Source organism: Cherax quadricarinatus, chromosome 45 (genome assembly GCF_038502225.1).
Source record: "Cherax quadricarinatus isolate ZL_2023a chromosome 45, ASM3850222v1, whole genome shotgun sequence".
Lineage (NCBI taxonomy): Eukaryota > Metazoa > Arthropoda > Malacostraca > Decapoda > Parastacidae > Cherax > Cherax quadricarinatus.
This window is the reverse complement of record NC_091336.1, coordinates 13,746,158-13,764,505: the sequence shown is the minus strand read 5'-3', so window position 1 is coordinate 13,764,505 and position 18,348 is coordinate 13,746,158. Positions and strand designations below refer to the sequence as shown.

The following is an 18,348-nucleotide window of genomic DNA, read 5'->3' as shown; positions in this document are numbered from 1 at the left end:
GGGGTGTTAATGTTGCAGTTTAAAAACTGTAGTGTAAATCTCCCTTCTGGCAAGACAGTGATGGAGTGAATGATGGTGAAAGTTTTTCTTTTTCGGGCCACCCTGCCTTGGTGGGAATCGGCCAGTGTGATAATAAAAAAATAAGTTCCAATCGAAGCTAAAATCTTGGAGAGTTTCAAATTTAGGTTGGATAAATACCTAGGTAGTAGGTTGGTCCTAGGTAGTAGGTTGGATGACAGCAACCGCCCAGGGAGGTACTACCATCCTGCCAAGTGAGTGTAAAACGGAAACCTGTAATTGTTTTACATGATGGTAGGATTGCTGGTGTCCATTTTTCCGTCTCATAAACATGCAAGGTTTCAGGTACGTCTTGCTACTTCTACTTACACTTAGGTCACACTACACATACATGTACAAGCATATATGTATATACACACCCCTCTGGGTTTTCTTCCATTTTTCTTACTTGTTCTTGTTTATTTCCTCTTACCTCCATGGGGAAGTGGAACAGAATTCTTCCTCCGTAAGCCATGCGTGTTGTAAGAGGCGACTAAAATGCCGGAAGCAAGGGGCTAGTAACCTCTTCTCCTGTATATATTACTAAATGTAAAAGGAGAAACTTTCGTTTTTTCTTTTGGGCCACCCCGCCTCGGTGGGATACGGCTGGTGTGTTGAAAGAAAAAAGAGAGATATGTCAGTGAGAGGAGTTGGATTTGAGTGGGACTTGGACGTGAGTAAATAGAATTATCAAAACTTATTGCTTGGATAGCATTTATTCTGTTAGTGGGTTGGATTTGTGAAGGACCTGCCAAGTATAGGCCAACAGGCCTACTGCAGTGTTTCTCCTTTCTTATGTCAGTGAGTGGAACAGTCTGCCTAGTATGATTATAAGATAATATGAACATAAGAAAGGAGGAACACTGGAGGAGGCCTGCTGGCCCATACTAGGCAGGTCCTTCAAAATCCATCACATTAACAGAACATTTCCCCAACTCAATTTTCAATGCTACCCAAGCAATAAGTGTGCAAGTCCCACCGAGATCCAACCCCTTCCACTCGTGCATTTATCCAACCCAAATTTTAAACTACCCAAGGTTTTAACACGTAAGTAAACAGAATTATCAAAGCTAAAACCTTGGGTAGTTTCAAATTTAGGTTGGATAAGTACATGAGTGAAAGGTGTTGGATTTGAGTGGGACTTGCATGTGAGTAAATAGAATTGTCAACACTAATTGCTTGGGTACCGTTTATTCTGCAGTGTTCCTCCTTTCTTATGTTCTTATTGCTTGGGTAGCATTGAAAATTGGGGTGGGCATATATTCTGCTAGCGGGATGAATTGTGAAGGACCTGCCTAATATGGGCCAACAGGCCTACCGAATATCAAAATGGCATACAATACCGAGAGGTTGGTAGGTAAGACACATGGGCAACTTTATTCTGAAACGTTTTGCCTACACAGTAGGCTTCTTCAGTCGAATATTAAAATGGCATAAAATACCGACAGGTTGAATATCAAAATGATATACAATACCGACAGGTTGGTAGGTAAGACACCTAGGCAACATTTAGGCAACTTTATTCCGAAATGTTTCACCTACAAAGTAGGTTTCTTCAGTCGCGTACAGAAAGTAGGCAGGAGCAGTAGAGATGTGAAGACAATGTAATCAGTCCATCACCCTTGAAGTCGTAGATTTGAGGTTGTCAGTCCCTCAGCCTAGAGAAGTTCTGTTCCAAAGTCTGGAACTGTGTTGCCTATGTGTCTTACCTACCAACCGACAGGTTGTTAGGTAAGACACATAGGCAACAGTTAGGTATCTTTATTTCGAAACGTTTCGCCTACACAGTAGGCTTCTTCAGTCAAGTACAGAAAAGTTAATAGAAGCAGAAGAGACTTGAAGATGATGTAATCAATCCATCACCCTTTAAGTTTTAAGGTGGTCAGTCCCTCAGTCTGGAAAAGAGTATTGTTCCATAGTTTGATACAATATGGAGGCGAAGTGACAGGATGGAGCCTTACATACTGCCAGGAGGCGAGATGTAGGCCACTAGTAGAGGTAAGAATGTAGTCGTTGGGAGGTCATGTCCCTCTCAAATCCAGCCATTCTTTGATAATTCTATTTACTCACGTGCAGGTCCCACTCAGATCCAACCCCTCTCACTCATGTATTTATCCAACCTAAATTTGAAACTACCCAAGGTTTTAGCATAGATAGGACCTTGGGTAAAGGGTTGGGGACTGTTGTGGCAGGCTTCCTTGTAAAGAGCATTGTGATGGGGAACTGAGACCGTTTCTTCATATTTACAGAGTTTTGTAGGGAATTATGCCTCTATCAATGTCCTCAACATAAATATTATTTGGTGGTTGGGAATTCGCGAATGTGTGAAGCCCGCGAAAGTTGAAAATGCAAATGTTGAGGGAGACCTGTACTGGCTTTCATTTTACTCACTTGGCAGGACAGTAGTACAGTGGACCCTCGGGTAACGCCTTTAATCCGTTCCAGAGAGCTAGCCTTTAGCTGAATTAATTTTCCCCATGAGAAAGTATTAAACAAAATAATTTTTTTTACATGAAATGTACATTTCCCTATACAGAAAACAATGATACATGCACAATAAACAATACTGAAATGACACTTTCCTTTATTGCGGACTTATTGATGAGTGATGAGATGGGAGGAGGGGAGAGGATGAAGGTGTACTAGTGTTTGGAAGGGGAATCCCCTTCCATAAAGACTTCAGGTAACAAATCCTTTTCTGGGGGTTACCTCCCTTCTTGGTTTTTTAATGCCACTGGGAATAACTTGAGTCACTGGACCCTGTCGCACAAAATATTGGACCAGAGAGCTCTGTTTCTCACATCCCTCTAAGATTTCCCTAAAATGGGACACAAGAGTGTCATTGTACATGTTGCCAATACGGCTTGCAACAGCTGCATCAGGATAGTATTCATCCGAAGTGCTTGCAACTTTGTCCACATTGTACACATTTCCTTAATCTTTGATGAAGGCAACTTCCTCCTCCTCCTCTGAAGCACATTTCTGAGCTGTGATCTGTTGCTGTTGCACCTGCAGCTCTGTAGTGGTTAGCTCTCCATCGTTGTCCTCCGCCAACGTTTCCACATCCTCACCACTAACCTCCAACCCCATGGACTTCCCTGAATGCCATAATAGATTCCACAACTGGCATAGTCTCCTGAGGCTTGGCCCCCAAACCCTTCAAAATCCCTCTTGTATGCAATTTTCTCCAAGCAGAGTTCAAAGTTCTGCAAGTCACTCCCTCCCAAGCATTACCTATAAGGTTTATGCAATTGAGGATACTGAAGTGATCTTTCCAGAACTCTCTTAGGGGTTTGTTATGTAACCTTTCCAACTCCGAGATACGCACTCCACTCTCATACTTTGCGATTATCTCTTTTTTTTTAATTTGATAGTACACCTCGCCCTTTTTACCACAGGGTTGGCACTAGAAGCTTTCTTGGGGCCCATGGTGGCTTATTTAGCAGTTACAAGCACTATAAACACTGGAATAATACAAAATATATCGCATGTACACTTGGAATCGTCCTCACTGGCTTTGTAAACAATGGCACACTGGCTGTACACGGAGTGAGTAGCCAGGCCCGCTCAGGCCACACGGACGGGTTCGGGACAAAAGCTGTTAACCGAGTTATTTGGCGTTAGCTAATATTTTTATGTCAAAGCAAGCTGTTGGCCGATTTTGGCACTAACCGATGAAGCCTTTACCCGAGGGTCCACTGTACTTCCCTGGGCACTTGCTGTCTACCAACCTACTACCTTCCTTCCAGCAGTTATAGTACTTATTACTTCCACTAGTAACTTGTTCTATTATTCTACCACTCTATTAAGAACTTTCTAGCATCCCTTCTGCATTTCTACACTATTTGTAACATTTGGCCTTTTCTTCCTGCCTCGCCATATCCTGTTTGTGGTTTTCGTGTCATTTTTTTTCTGTTAACCAATGAGGATATATCTAATGGTTTTAGCCTTTATCATAACTAGAAAAATGTCAGTAACACTACACGATTAAAAAAGAAAAAGGTAAACTGTCTGTTCTTATGTTCGTTTTTTCCAACATTAGCTGGACTTGGCTGTTGGAGGTAGGAAGTACAATGCCTGCACTGAGGCAGGGGTGGGGATGATGTTCAAAGGGTCATTTGAATTGTAAAGTTTGCAAACTACGTACTGGGAAGACAGCTATTGAATGAATGATGGTAAATGCATTTCCTTTTTGCTTGCTCATAGGCAGTGTTATACTCCTGTGTCATTGTTAATTATCAGTATTATGCCTGCTGTAGAATGTGCTTTTAGTGAATTTTATCCATTACTTAAAGGTGAAAGATTTGCTTGTATTTTGTGTAAGCCCTTCATACATTTAAACATTTCAATGGGTAAGTTTTTTGCTAATCTTCAAGACTACCCTAAATTAATAAAGCAACATTAGAATTGTCAGAGCAAATGTCTTTACAGGGAATATTATTATCCAGTGGATGGGGATAATTTTCTGACTAGCTTTGTAACATTTTTCTAGTTTGTACAGTGTCATATTTCATTCTTCATTTTTGTACTAGATTGATAGGAATCTACTTTAAAATATTTTATATTTTAAAATACCAGTGACTAGACTTTCTTTTATTTCAGGTGGAACAATGTGATGCTAGTGTAAGTTATGATACCCAGCTGCTGGTAGCTCACTTTTTCCCATTGGACTTGAAGATTGCAACATTCCTGGGTTCAAATTTATGCATGGGTCTCAACTTTAATAACAAAAATCAGCTAATTTTGGAAACTTAGTCATTTCTCAGTTAATCTGTGTCAGGTTTTAAGATTCAAAACCATAACCATAATGGTACTCATTAATGACTGTGTGATGGTTTTTCTATAAAATTTACATCCTCATCATTTTTTTTTTTTTTCATACCTAGAATCACACCTAAGCTTTTCTCAGGCTGCTTGACTGCAGGACCTCATATGAGCTCATATAGTTTGAAATTTGTTGTACTTCTTTTTGATTTTGATCTATTGGTATCATTTGCACATTGTAATGTCATTTCCATTATTTATCAACTGTAGCAAATTCCCCCACCCAAACCTGCAAGCATAAATGTTAGACATTTTTAAGAAAACTTTGTGAACACCATAGGTGACGATGAGGTTCAAGTGGTGTTTCTTGCCTACCCACAAAGTGAGAAACATTATGCCTCAACAGTTGAAATCTGCTCATCAAAGTGGAAGGAGAGAAGAATGTCATGTTAATACAGTTTATCAGTAATATATGGAACTGGTAGTTAAGTGTTTGTTGTACAGTATGTTGACTGCATGTCCTCTGTATCAGGGTTCACGACCCGTAACTCCAACCATCAATCTGACTTGGACAGCATGTTGTGTGAGGAATTGCCAATCTTGGCGTTGATTTCTAGCTAACATGGTCATACATGGAACTGTGAGCATTTGTTATTCACCTAGCATTTTTTGTTCACAATATACCATCACACTAAAAAGTATAGTCACATCTTATGCTTGACCATGATTGGCCATGTGATAATAATGTATATTAATTATTTAAGTTTCTTTTTATATAGTAGGGAACAATGTCAGTATATATATATATATATAAATATTTTTTCTCTTTTTTTTTTTCTTTTTTGCTATCAGAGGAGGCAAGACTGCATTTGGGTAGCAAGACAAAGGTGGCAGCAAGTAGTTGGTTATTGATGCCTCACAAGTCTTAACCTTTTGGATATGTCATTTTGCTGTGATTTAAACACAGGACACTTTTAATCCAGTGGAGCTGTAAAAACTTTTAACTAATGCATAAATTATTATTCTGCTAGAAATTGGTATTTGTGTATTTTGTTGCCCAAATTTCATCTTATTGCCTCATGAGTCCCCCCCACCCCTCCCCTTTCCTTTTCTTCATACTGTTATTTGATGCTAATGGCCAATTAAGTGCTGTAAGAATGAAAATGTCCATTTGTGGTGTGCCGAACAAAGCAGAAATATTGCAGTCGTGTTTTTACCCTGAAAATATTTTGTAAGAACCTTCAGTATTGTAGGTAGTCATAATTTTCATCATATACAGTGCTATTTAAAGTATACAGCATATAATTTAAACGGCTTATTGAAAGAATCATGCTCATCTGACTATCTGGTCAGATTGTAGTTTGTCACCATGGCATGACCATTGTGAGGCATTTAACCTATTAATATATGAAAACACCAGCAACCATGAACTTTACCCATTAAGTTTGAACTTTTTCCTCTTCCGTTATCCTTCTCGACATACTGTAAGGGTCAAACTTGATTGGCATGTCATATTTGCTATGCTCAGTTGTGCCTGGGGGTGTTTGATCCTTATGCTTGATTTGTGTGTAACATCCATTTGGGATATTTACAGTTGTCAAGCCAGGCCCAACTGATAATTTTTTTGTGTGTACACTGAACTACAAAGTCAGACAGCGATCTTGTACAGTTAAAAGTACCTATTATAAATAATAAAATTATTAAATTAAAATTAGTTTTATTTCTTAGTAAAATTGGTCTTGGATGTCTGTGTAATTAAAATTCATTTGTATATGTATGTGGAAAAACATCCATGTCTGTATATATACACACTGATACTGAGTGTACCTTAGAGGTACAAAAATGACAATTTGTGAATGTTGCAGTTGTAGCATTTTTTTTATTGACAGGTGATTTAAAGCAGATTGTATTCTTTATTAATGCAATAATTATTCAGGAATGAGTAAATGTTTATTTTTTTAGTACAATATTTCATTTGAACAAAATACAGCACTGAGGTATCATTTTTTTTTCTTTTTAATGCTGCCATCTCCCACTGAGATAGGGTGGCCCAAGAGAAGAAACACTTTCACCATCATTCACTCTATTAGTTTTGCCAGAGGTGCAGTGATACTACACTTCAAGTGCCCCACCAGATTGCAAATATCCCCACCCTTCCTTCAGAGTGCAAGCACTGGACTCAGATTTGTCTAACCAGTTTCCCTGAATCCCTTCACAAAACGTTACCTTGCTTGTACTCCAATAGCTTGTCAATTCCCAAAAACCATTTGCCTCCCCTTATCTAACATGCTCACACACATTTGATAGATGTCCAAGCCCCTCGTACAAAACTGCCTTCACTTCCTCCAACCTTTCTCTAGGGTGATCCCCTACCCTGCCTTCCTTCCACTACAGATTTATACACCCCTTCCAGTTCATCCTATTTTTCTCCATCCTCTCTAAATGTTTAAACCACTTCAACAGCCTCTCCTCATCTCTCTGGATAATACTTTTGGTAACCTAGCACCTCCTAATATCCAAGCTACAAATTCTCTGCATAAGATTTACACCACACATTGCTCTCAGACATGCTATCTCCACTGCCTCCAGCCTCCACACTGCAACATTCACAACCCATGATTCATACCCGTATACGAGTGTTGGTACCACGATACTTTTGTACATTCCTCTTTTTGCCTCTATGCATAACATTGTTTCCACAGATGCCTCTATGCGCCACCCACTTTTTTCCCCCTTATCAATTTTATCATTCACTTCATCTTTCATATATCCATCTGCCATCAAATCCACTCCCAAATATCTGAACATATTCACTTCCTCCAAACTCCCTCCTTCCAATCTGATATCCAGCCTTTTATTACCTAAATTGTTGACCTTTACCCCCCTTTTTTTTTTTGAACAAGTCGACCGTCTCCCACCTAGGTAGGGTGACCCAAAAAGGAAGAAAATCCCCAAAATTAAAATATTTTCATTATCATTCAACACTTTCACCTCACTCTCACATAATCACTGTTTTTGCAGAGGCACCCAGATACAACAGTTTAGAAGCATATATAAAGATACAATATAAAAAGTGACCTGAAATAATTACAATATTAGGGCCCCAATTATATATATACCATCCTATTACACATTCCACCAAACTGCCAATATCCCAAACCCCTCCTTTAAAGTGCAGGCATTGTATTTCCCATTTCCAGAACTCTAAGTCCAGCTATATAAAAATAACTGGTTTCCCTGAATCCCTTCACTAAATATTGCCCTGCTCACACTCCAACAGCTCGTCAGGTCCCAAAAACCATTCGTCTCCATTCATTCCTATCTAACACGCTCATGAACGTTTGCTGGAAGTCCAAGCCCCTCGCCCACAAAACCACCTTTACCCCCTCCCTCTAACCTTTTCGAGACAACCCCTACCCCGCCTTCCTTCCCCTACAGATTTTTACGCTCTCCATGTCATTCTACTTTGATCCATTCTCTCTAAATGACTAAACCACCTCGACAACCCCTCTTTAGCCCTCTGACTAATACTTTTATTAACTCCACACCTCTTAATTTCCACACTTCAAATTCTTTGCATAATATTTACACGATACATTGCCCTTAGACAGGACATCTCCACCGCCTCTAGCTGCAACATTTACAACCCAAGCTTCACACCCATATAAGAGCGTTGGTACCACTATACTTTCATACATTCCCTTCTTTGCCTCCATTGATAATGTTTTTTTGTCTACACATATACCTCAGTGCACCACTCACCTTTTTTCCCTCATCAGTTCTGTGGTTAACCTCATCCTTCATAAACCCATCTGCTGACACATCAACTCCCAAATATCTATCCACCAGCCTTTGCAACTTGTCTTTACAGTCTCCCAAAAGCAGTGTCGTTGGCATAAAGCATCTGTGACGACTCCCATTTCCTATTATTCTGCATATTTTAATCCCACACTTCTCCTCAACACCCTAACATTGACTTTTACAACCCTATTTCTAAATATGTGAAACAACCATGGTGACATGCATACTTTTACTGGAAAATAATCTCCCTCTCTCCTACATACCCTAACCCGAGTCTCGCTATCCTCATAAAAACTAACTGCTTTCAGCAACCTACCACCTAGTCCATACACGTTCAACATCTGCCACATTGCTTCCCTGTCCACCGTCTTGTATGACTTTTCTTACTCCGTGAATGCAACAACCTACTTACCTATATCTAAATATTGTTTACTTTTATGCTTCAATGTGTAAATGCTTGGTCTACCTCCTTTTCCTTTATATACAGGCTCTGTCATTCCATAGGTACCTTACCCTCTTTCATCCATTTATTGAACAAAAGTACCAAGCACTTAAGAATTAAATCCTCACCTGCACTGTATGACCATTATGGGTTTAGTGCTTGGTTTTAATTATAATATATCCTCGCCTGCTTATAACATTTCTGTTTTCATCCCATCAATCCCAGCGATTTTACTCTGCCTCACACACCATCACCACTTGCCTCTGGCTCTTCCTCAATCTTAAATGATGTTATTCCTTCTTGGCTTGGTCAATGCATGAAATAAATCTTCATCAGCATTCAACAACTCTTCATAATATTCATGCTAACTTCCCAATACCTTCAACTCCCCCATTAAACTTTTTTTTTTTTTTTTTAACTCATTCACTAGGCTTTCTCAACCTGTTTAATCTTACTCCAAACCTTTTTCTTATTCTCAGCAAAATTTGTTGTCAGACCTCACCCACTCATTTGCTCTTCTTTTACACTTCCTCACCACTCAACCTCTTACTCTATATACTTCACCCTCCTTATATCACTAAGCTTTGTAAAAACCTATCATGCTAACTTTTTCTTCCTTACCACTACCTTTTACCTCATCATTCCACTAATCACTCCTATTCCCTCCTGCACCCACCCTCCAATATCAACAGACTTCTGCTGCACATTCAAACACTGCATTTTTAAATCTGTCCCATACCTCTTCAACAATTCTCCTCAAGGGAGGTTCCTTGATGCTGTTGAGGAGCTCTTGATCTAGGGAATTGGATCCGTGCTCCGGTTCCCAGAACTGATCTTGAATACCTTTCATTCCCCCCCCCCCCATGTGTGCTCTATAATCCTACGGGTTTTGCGCTCCCCATGATTATAATAATCTGCCAACAATTGCTTATATCTCACCCTAGCTACCTCCTTTAATTTATGAACTTTCACCTCCTCTCTTGGTTATTTCATCTATTTCTTTAGTTTTTATACACTTTTTACTTTTGACCTGGTCCATGATATCCTTCTGCATTATCTGATTTTTGCTTGTACTATAGAAGAAAATAAACAAAACTAAAAAACTGGGCTTTTTAAACATTAAAGTGCAAAGACATTATAGGTGCTGCTGTGAAATAAATGTCATACAATGACAGTATCTCACCCCATTGTTCTTTATATACAGCTTTGGTTGTGTTGTACTTCTATTAAATACTTTTTTCGTCTGGGTCCCAGTGTTCAGGGCAAACGAGTACTCAGCCACTTGGTCAGCTATTTGTGACCTCCCAACTTTCCATGGATGTTTCTTTGCCATTTTCATTGCTTTCATTGCAAGTGTTGGACCACAAATTGTTTTCCATCAAACCACATTTAGGATTCTGGCCATCTCCCGCTGCTGACAGGTTGGGTAGACTGCACTCGCATTTATACACGTTGGACATGTTTGTCTTGCTCACCGATACTTCACGGAGAAACTACCAGCACTCGTGTGAGGACAGTCAGATTGTACTATCTGTCCACCATCTTAATAGATCGTCCTGTGTATCATTGGGTATGCAGGATTCATCTCTGACATGTACACCGCCAACAGGCTATCTGACCTAGCTTTAAGTCCCACCTTTGATGCCCACTCCAACGTTTTAAACTAAATTGTTGCACCAACTCTGATTTCCATTTTCCTCTTGTACTAACCCCTACCCCTCACTCTGAACTTTTGTACATGGGTGAAGGCAGGGGCTATATGTAGCTTTAAGAGCAGGTATGATGGGGCCCACAAGGCTAGGGGTGACTAGTAAGCAACAAGTTGAGAGGCAGGGCCAGGAGCTAAGACAACCCTGTGCAGCCATATATTGGCGAGTACATTCCAACTTCTGCATGTCCCTCCTCACAGTACTACTATGACCCTATTGGGATCAGCACTTAGCATGATTAAAACAGTTCAGTCCTATACCAAATAAATGGCATGTATCAAAACTGCTAGAAAAATGCATTGTCCATTGTTAGCCATCTGTAGATGATGCTTGTACATAATTGCAATAGTACATTGATGATACAATGCCATGAACATAGCTCTTCCATAAATACAAACAGGTAATCAGGGTAGTGTATGTAGGCATTATATGACTACTACAGGTTTAGTGCTTACCCATGACTATAATACAGTGTACAAACTAACACCAAAACATATCTGGCAATTACAAATTAAAGGCTGAAGAAATAATACACTGACAAAAATTGTTGTTCATTGGCTTTATATACTGTGCAGTACACACTATCATGTATATCACTTAAAGTATGTCTGCACTATTCTGGCCCCCTCCAGAGTGGTGGCTTGCTATCAGTGAGGGGATCTGGATCAAAGAAATTGGATATTATTCCAGTTCCTTGCATTGAACCTTATTTCCTCACTATTACCCTGGGTGTTGTACAACTCCTACGGGTTTCGTGGTCCCCCTTATAAATATAATAATGCACTATTCTGTCAAAAGCTATTGAATGAGTGCCTCTCAAGAGGTTCCTTGATGCCTGTGAGGGACTCTTGATCCAAGGATCTGACCTCAGGTGCTGTAGGACCCCTACAGGTTTAGTGCTCCCCCCCCCCTCCCAATGAATGTAATGAAATATATTTAATAATAATATGGTCAGACTAAGCACAAAACTTGTAATATTTAATGAGTGGCAGTGAATGTGTTTTTCTGTCTGGATCATCCTGTCTTGGAAAAAAGGGTAATGTAAAACATATTGCTTTGTACATCACTGAAATGATGCAGTGTAAATATGAACAAACATTAAATGAAATGAAATTGTGCTTAAATAAAATATATACAGGTACTGTACATTGCTTTCATTATATACATCACCCGTCAAATGGTCCAGCAGCCAAAAGTACATTTCGTCTTGTGAAGTGTGTTGCAAGCACTGGAGTATTTTTCGTTGGAAATGTGCCCAGCAAGAGAGATTCATTGCAGCGTTTTATGTCTGGGTTGTTAGACACATTTATGTCATCTTCATGGTTATCCTCAAGAACACGACTGAAATCCCACAGCTTCACACAATTATCCATTCCACCTGAAGAAAATGATCATCATTAAAGATAAAATCGAATGAATATGGTCTTACTGATTTAAGATCCCAACTACACAGCTGATTCCTCTTCATAACCTTATCCACCATTTAGCACACTACTGTGCTGTATGACCCTTGTAGGTTTAGCGCTTCTTTTTGATTATTATTAGAATAATTAGCACATTATTATTATAATCAAAAAGAAGTGCTAAGCCACAAGGACTATACAGCGCAGCAGGGCAGGAAGGAAGCGAGGGCATCAGGTGGCAAAAGGGAGATGGATGAGTAATAGGTTACAGATAACAGCGGGGTAGTGGATGGTGAAAGGGTAAAGGGCAGCAAGAGACTGAACTAGAAAGGGCTGAGGGGAGAGCGAAAAGTATCATCAGAGTTTGTGGAGTAAATCAGTCGTTGTCAAGAAGTCAATGAGAGAGTCAGGATTAAAGGAGGGTCCATCAGCAAGAAGGAAAGGTAGAGAGAGAGTAGTAGAACAAAGACGACGGAGGTAAATTCTGCGTGCTCGTTGATAGAGAGGGCAGTCTAACAGAATGTGGCTAATCGATACTGGAACTTGACACTGCTCACAGAGAGGAACAGGGTGCCTCTCCATGAGATACCCACGAGTAAGACGAGTGTGACCAATGCGAAGGCGGGAGAGAGTGGTCTCCCAACCTCGGCACTGATGACAAGAAGACGGCCAGTAACCTATGCTCGGTTTAATAGAATGAAGTTTGTTACCGAGCAGAGTTGACCAACGTTGTTGCCAACGGGTGCGAAGGTGGGTAGCTATTGCAGGAAAATAGTCCAGAAATGGAACACCTCGATAGGAAATTGGTAGGTCATGTACTGCTGACCGCGCAGCAGTGTCTGCCTGTTCATTGCCCTGTACGTCGACATGACCAGGGACCCAACAAAAAACAATATATGTTTGGTAGAGATACGGCGTAGCCAAAGTTAGATACGGAAAACTACGGGATGAGATGTATCAAATTTTCGTATAGCCTGTAGAGCACTAAGGGAGTCTGAGACTACTACAAATGATGACACAGGCATAGATGCGATACGAATAAGTGCTGCAAGAATGGCATACAGTTCAGCAGTAAAAATGCTAGCTGAAGATAGTAAATGCCCCCGCACGACGCTGTCCGGAAACACTGCTGCGAATCCGACACCGTCTGAAGACTTAGAGCCATCTGTGTACACAGCGGTGGCATGAGAATGGGAGTGGAAGTGATCAAGAAAAAGAGAGCGGGAAGCCACCGTAGGCAGTTGAGCTTTCGAGCAAGGGAGTGAGAAAGAACAGACCCGAACAGCTGGAACTTCCCAGGGGGGTAGGGAAAAGTGAGATGCTACATGAACATATAAAGGTGGTAACTGAAGGGAAGACAAGAGTGAATGTAAGCGAAGAGAAAAGGGACGGAGCAAACAGGGGCGGCGAACGAATAAAGAATGTCTACTAATATCGGTGACCATTCTATAAATGGAAGGATTGTGTAGATCGTGAGAACGTACATAGTAGCGAAGGCAATGGGCATCACGGCGATCAGACAAGGATGGAACATTCGCTTCTGTATAGAGGCTCTCAACAGGGGAAGAGCGAAAAGCACCAAGGCACAAACGTAATCCTTGGTGATGGATAGAGTTAAGGCTAGAGAGAGTAGCAGGAGAGGCCGCGGAATAAATCTGGTCACCATAATCGAGTTTCGATAAAACGAGGGGTGAATGTAGGCGAAGCAGAGTTCGACGATCAGCTCCCCAGGAAAGATGAGCAAGGGTTTTAAGAAGGTTTAGCCGGCTGTGACAAGTTGCCTTCAGAGAGGTAATGTGAGGTTTCCAGGATAACCTACGGTCAAAGAGAAGGCCTAGAAACCTGACTGTATCACGTTCGGGGATACGGGAGCCATAGAGATACAAAGGATGATTGGAGATAACAGCGTCTAGTGAAAGTAATTTGGTGAGTTTTGGTACTTAAAAATTTAAACCCATGCGTGGTGGCCCAAGTGAAAACACGGTCGACCGCATGCTGGAGAGAAACTGCAATAAGATGACAGTCAGCGCCTGCACAAGCAATAGCGAAGTAATCAACATAGAGTGATGACCAAATATTGGGTGGAAGAACAGAGGCCAAATCATTTATAGCAAGGAGAAAAAGTGTTGTGCTTAGAACACATCCCTGAGGGACACCTTCAGCTTGGACGAAGTCCGGGGAAAGAACATTATTGACTCGAACACGGAAATGTCTGTCAGTTAAAAAGTTCTTAAGGAAGGATGGTAGATTGCCTCGGAGGCCTAAGGAGTGGGCCTGGGCCAAAATATTATACCTCCAAGTTGTGTCATATGCCTTCTCAAGGTCAAAAAATATGGCAATAACCGAGTGATTAATCGCAAAGGCATTATGAACATACGTATCCAAGCGTAGTAAGGGGTCTATGGTAGAACGACCCTTACAAAAGCCATATTGACTAGCGGAGAGACTGTTGTGTGTCTCTAAATACCACATTAAACGTCGATTTACGAGACGTTCCATCACTTTGCAAACTGCACTAGTAAGAGCGATGGGACGATAGTGGGAGGCATCATGTCCTGTAGTACCCGGTTTGCGGAAAGGGAGAACAAGGGCAGATTTCCACAGCTGGGGAAGAACTCCTTGTGCCCAAATAAGATTGAAGAGGTGTAAGAGGACTACAAGGGCTGACCGATGTAAATGTTGTAACATACGAATATGAATGTTGTCAGGCCCAGCTGCCGATGATCGGCAAGCTGAGAGCGTTGCCTCCAGTTCTTGAAGTTTGTAAAAGGCACATTATACTGTTCTTCTCTGAGAGAAGAAAAGTCCAAGGGTACTAACTCTCTGGCAGACTTTGAGGAAAGAAACCAGGGGCATAGATGGAGCCCTCGGGAAATACGGACCAGATGTGTGCCAAGTTCAATGGCAACGTCGAGAGGGTTTGCTACATCAACACCAGTGACCCGTAGAACAGGAGCCGGGTCAGGAGAGTATTTACCACTCAATTTCCTCACTTTTTTCCAGACTGCACTCATAGAAGAAGCAGAGGTGATGGTGGAAACATAGTCTTGCCAACAAGTGCGTTTAGCTTCACGGATGACACAGCGAGCGATCGCACGCTTCTGCTTAAAATCAAGAAGTCTCTCAGCGGTTCTATTGTACCGGTACCTGCCCCATGCAGTACGTTTCAAACGTACTGCACGAGCACAAGCAGGAGACCACCAAGGCACGCACTTCTGAGAATGCCTGCCTGAGGTTTGGGGTATAGAATGAGAAGCTGCGGTATAAACTGACGTCGAGAAGATGTGTAGGAGCTCATCAATGGAGGATGAAGAAGGAACCTCACTAAAAGCAGTGAGGTGTGAGTAAAGATCCCAATTTGCCCGATCAAATTGCCAGCGAGAGCTACGGAAAGGTGGTGAATAGGAAGGAGAAGTAAGAATGATCAGAAAATGATCGCTGTCATGTAAGTCCAGTAGAACAGACCAGGTGAAGTCTAGTGCAGTGGAGGAAGAGCAGACTGATAGATCGATGCAAGAGAGAGTATGAGTACGAGGATCAAAATGGGTGGGAGTACCCGTATTTAAAACATGGAGGGGGTGAGAGGCGAGAAAAGCCTCCAACTGGATGCCACGTGAGTCACAATGAGACCCCCCCCAGAGGAAATGGTGGGCATTAAAATCACCAAGTAACAGAAGTGGTGGTGGTGGTAAGGATGAAACAAGAAAGGCAAAGTCTGGGATAGAAAATGCTCGAGAAGGAGAGAGATATAAAGAACATATTGTAAACCACTTATTCAAGTGGATACGGGCTGCAGTGTAATGCAGCGAGGTATGGACAAATAGTTGACAGTACGGAATATCATTGCGTAGAAGAAGGGCACTTTCATTAACGGTCCCATCTGAGAAAGGATTCGAAGAATACAATAAATTATAGCCTGAGATAGGTTGGAAAACAGCTGAGTGTAATTTTGGTTCTTGTAAGCAAGCACCAACAGGGGAAAACCTGGAAAGCAACATCTGAAGCTCACCCCGATTACCCCTGAGGCCGCGGATATTCCACTGTAAATAGGCCATGATTGGCGATGAAGAAAATACCAGGAATCTGTAGGTAAAGGCATCTACGGACTAGAGGGGTTAGAAAAGTCAACGTGAGGTGGCATTGGAAGACGTTCAAGTAGCGAAGGAACGGAGCGTTGCGAAGAATGGGGTTGTGAAGATGGAGGAGAGGGAAGAGAAGGAACAGGAAGTGAATCAGTGTCCATTGAAGGTTTAGTCTCTGCAATATATTCTGAAATGGCTTCAAGTGTTTCTGAATTCAAAGATGTATGGGAGACCATATTGGAGATAGAAGGAGGAGGGTGAGTAAAGATTGGGACAGTAATGGACTGTACCAAAGTAGAGGGGGAGGGAAGAGTGTAAGAAACTGGAGATGAAGTGTGGGGGGGGACAGAAGAGGCAGAAACCTGGGAGGTGGCAGAAGAGGGAGAAACTTGGGAGGGGACGGGGGTGGAAGGCATAGTACAAGGAGGAGGGTGAATCTCCACACTTGTAATAGAGCCAGAGAGAGGGGAAGAACTAGGTACAGAGACTGGAAAGGTAAAGTGTGGAGGTGGAAGAAGGGAAGGAAGGGGCAAAGAAGATTTGAGCAATGTGGATTTTTTGGACTTCTGAGAAGTAGAGGGGCGATTGGTATTAGGTGTCGTACGAGGTCTTGTCGATACTGGGGCTTGTGAGGAAGGACGCGAAGATGTGAGAACAGACTGAGTTGTAGTCGGGACGTCAGAGCCAAGGACAGCAAAAGGATTAGATGCCGGAGTGGCTATGGGAGGGGTAACAACAGAGGAGGCTGCAGAAGATGGGACCCCAGAAGTGGGGGGATGTTTGGAAACACGAGAATAAGAAACACGGGGTAGTCTCCCTTGGAGGCGGAGATGAGTAACTGCCATAGCATAAGGGAGACCTTCTGCCTCTTTGAGGCAACGGATTTCATGTTCATTTAAGTAGACCTGGCAACGGCGGGAGTACGAAGGGTGAGCTTCATTACAATTAAGGCAAGATGGAGGTTGACTGCAAGATGTATTAGAATGGTCGTCGGCACCACAGACTGGGCATTCGGCCATAGATCTGCAATATTTCGCTGGGTGACCAAAACGCCAGCAATTTCTACATTGTTGCGGTGTAGGTATCACCTTTCGAACTTGTAACCAATGTCCCGCGACATATACAGAGGACGGGAGTTCTCGGCTGTCAAAAGTTAAACGAGCCACATTGCAAGGGTAACGTCTCCGCCCCCGGGCAGGAAGGACATAAGTGTCTACTTTGAGGATTGGGAGATCCTGGAGTTCCAGCTGTTCAAAAATGTCATTGCCACATGACTGGAAATTCTGTTGGACTATGGTATGGGGCAGAATGACAGTACCACTACAAGAATTGAGAGAAAGATGTTTTTCAATAGTGATAGGAGTAGTATCGATATTCGAAAGGAGAGAAAGATCATGAGCTTGGGTAGCATTCTGGACAGTGACGATGCGCGTACCGCTCTTGAGAGCATGAAATGAAATATCTCTACCAACATGACGCAGGAGCGCTTTGCCAATACTATGGTCAGAAAGGTAGGCAGAAGAAGAAATCGGTCTTAAAGTAAAGAATTTAGTCCATTGTGTGGTCCAAAACTGAGCGTGGAGAGGGAGTGCTTGACGTGTCGGTCTTTCCCGAGTAGAATGGGAAGGTAACGAAGGAGCATCATCAGGAGATTGACGTTGGCGTTTAGGAGTAGGACCGGAGTTGGTCCGGTGTGAAATGGGCAGGCGATTCGAAAATTGCCGTACCGTAGAGGGAGAAGCCGGAAGCATAGTCAAAGGAGAGCGGAGTTCAGACAAATCGAAGGAGTCAGTCGAAGCCCCGGTACCTGAAGCGGGTGAGGAAACAGCACCAGCAAGAGGTACAGGGGCATCAGGAGTGTCCGAAGAGTGGTCTAAACACAAGGCAGGGTCAGAATGGGGTGCGGTATCAAGAAGGGGCCCGGGGGTAGTGGGTTCATGGATTGGGTTCTCCATGGTTAGGTTACTCCTTTGCTTTTTGTTTTTAAGAAAAAAAAGAAAGAAGAAAAGAAAATAAAAATAAAAAAAAGAATAAAAAAAGGGGGGAGTGGGGAGGAATAGTTCCCAGGAGGAATGAAAGGGCCAGAAATC

The 18,348-nt window shown here is 42.0% G+C and overlaps 2 protein-coding genes across 6 annotated transcripts in view; one reads left to right on the top strand and one right to left on the bottom strand.

Moving 5' to 3' along the window:
* Positions 1 to 6,532, top strand: part of Rab5 (RAS oncogene family member Rab5) — a 50,404-nt gene extending 43,872 nt beyond the window's left edge. For 3 of the 4 annotated variants that reach the window (XM_053785144.2, XM_053785142.2, XM_053785145.2), the window contains exon 6: positions 4,660 to 6,532. The gene's annotated coding sequence lies outside the window, so the exon portion shown is untranslated. The remainder of the gene's footprint in view (positions 1 to 4,659) is intronic. The other variant, XM_053785143.2, reaches the window with a different exon arrangement.
* A 4,780-nt stretch (positions 6,533 to 11,312) lies between these two features.
* LOC128694799 (transcription initiation factor TFIID subunit 5) overlaps positions 11,313 to 18,348 on the bottom strand; it is a 75,772-nt gene continuing 68,736 nt past the window's right edge. The window contains exons 12-13 of one of the 2 annotated variants that reach the window (XM_070094305.1): positions 11,944 to 12,151; positions 11,313 to 11,433 (exon numbers count right to left, since the gene is read on the bottom strand). In XM_070094305.1, coding sequence (XP_069950406.1) covers positions 11,421 to 11,433; positions 11,944 to 12,151 — 221 coding nt within the window. In that variant the 3' untranslated portion in view covers positions 11,313 to 11,420. Of the gene's footprint in view, positions 11,434 to 11,943; positions 12,152 to 18,348 lie in introns of those variants that run through there. The other variant, XR_011393178.1, reaches the window with a different exon arrangement.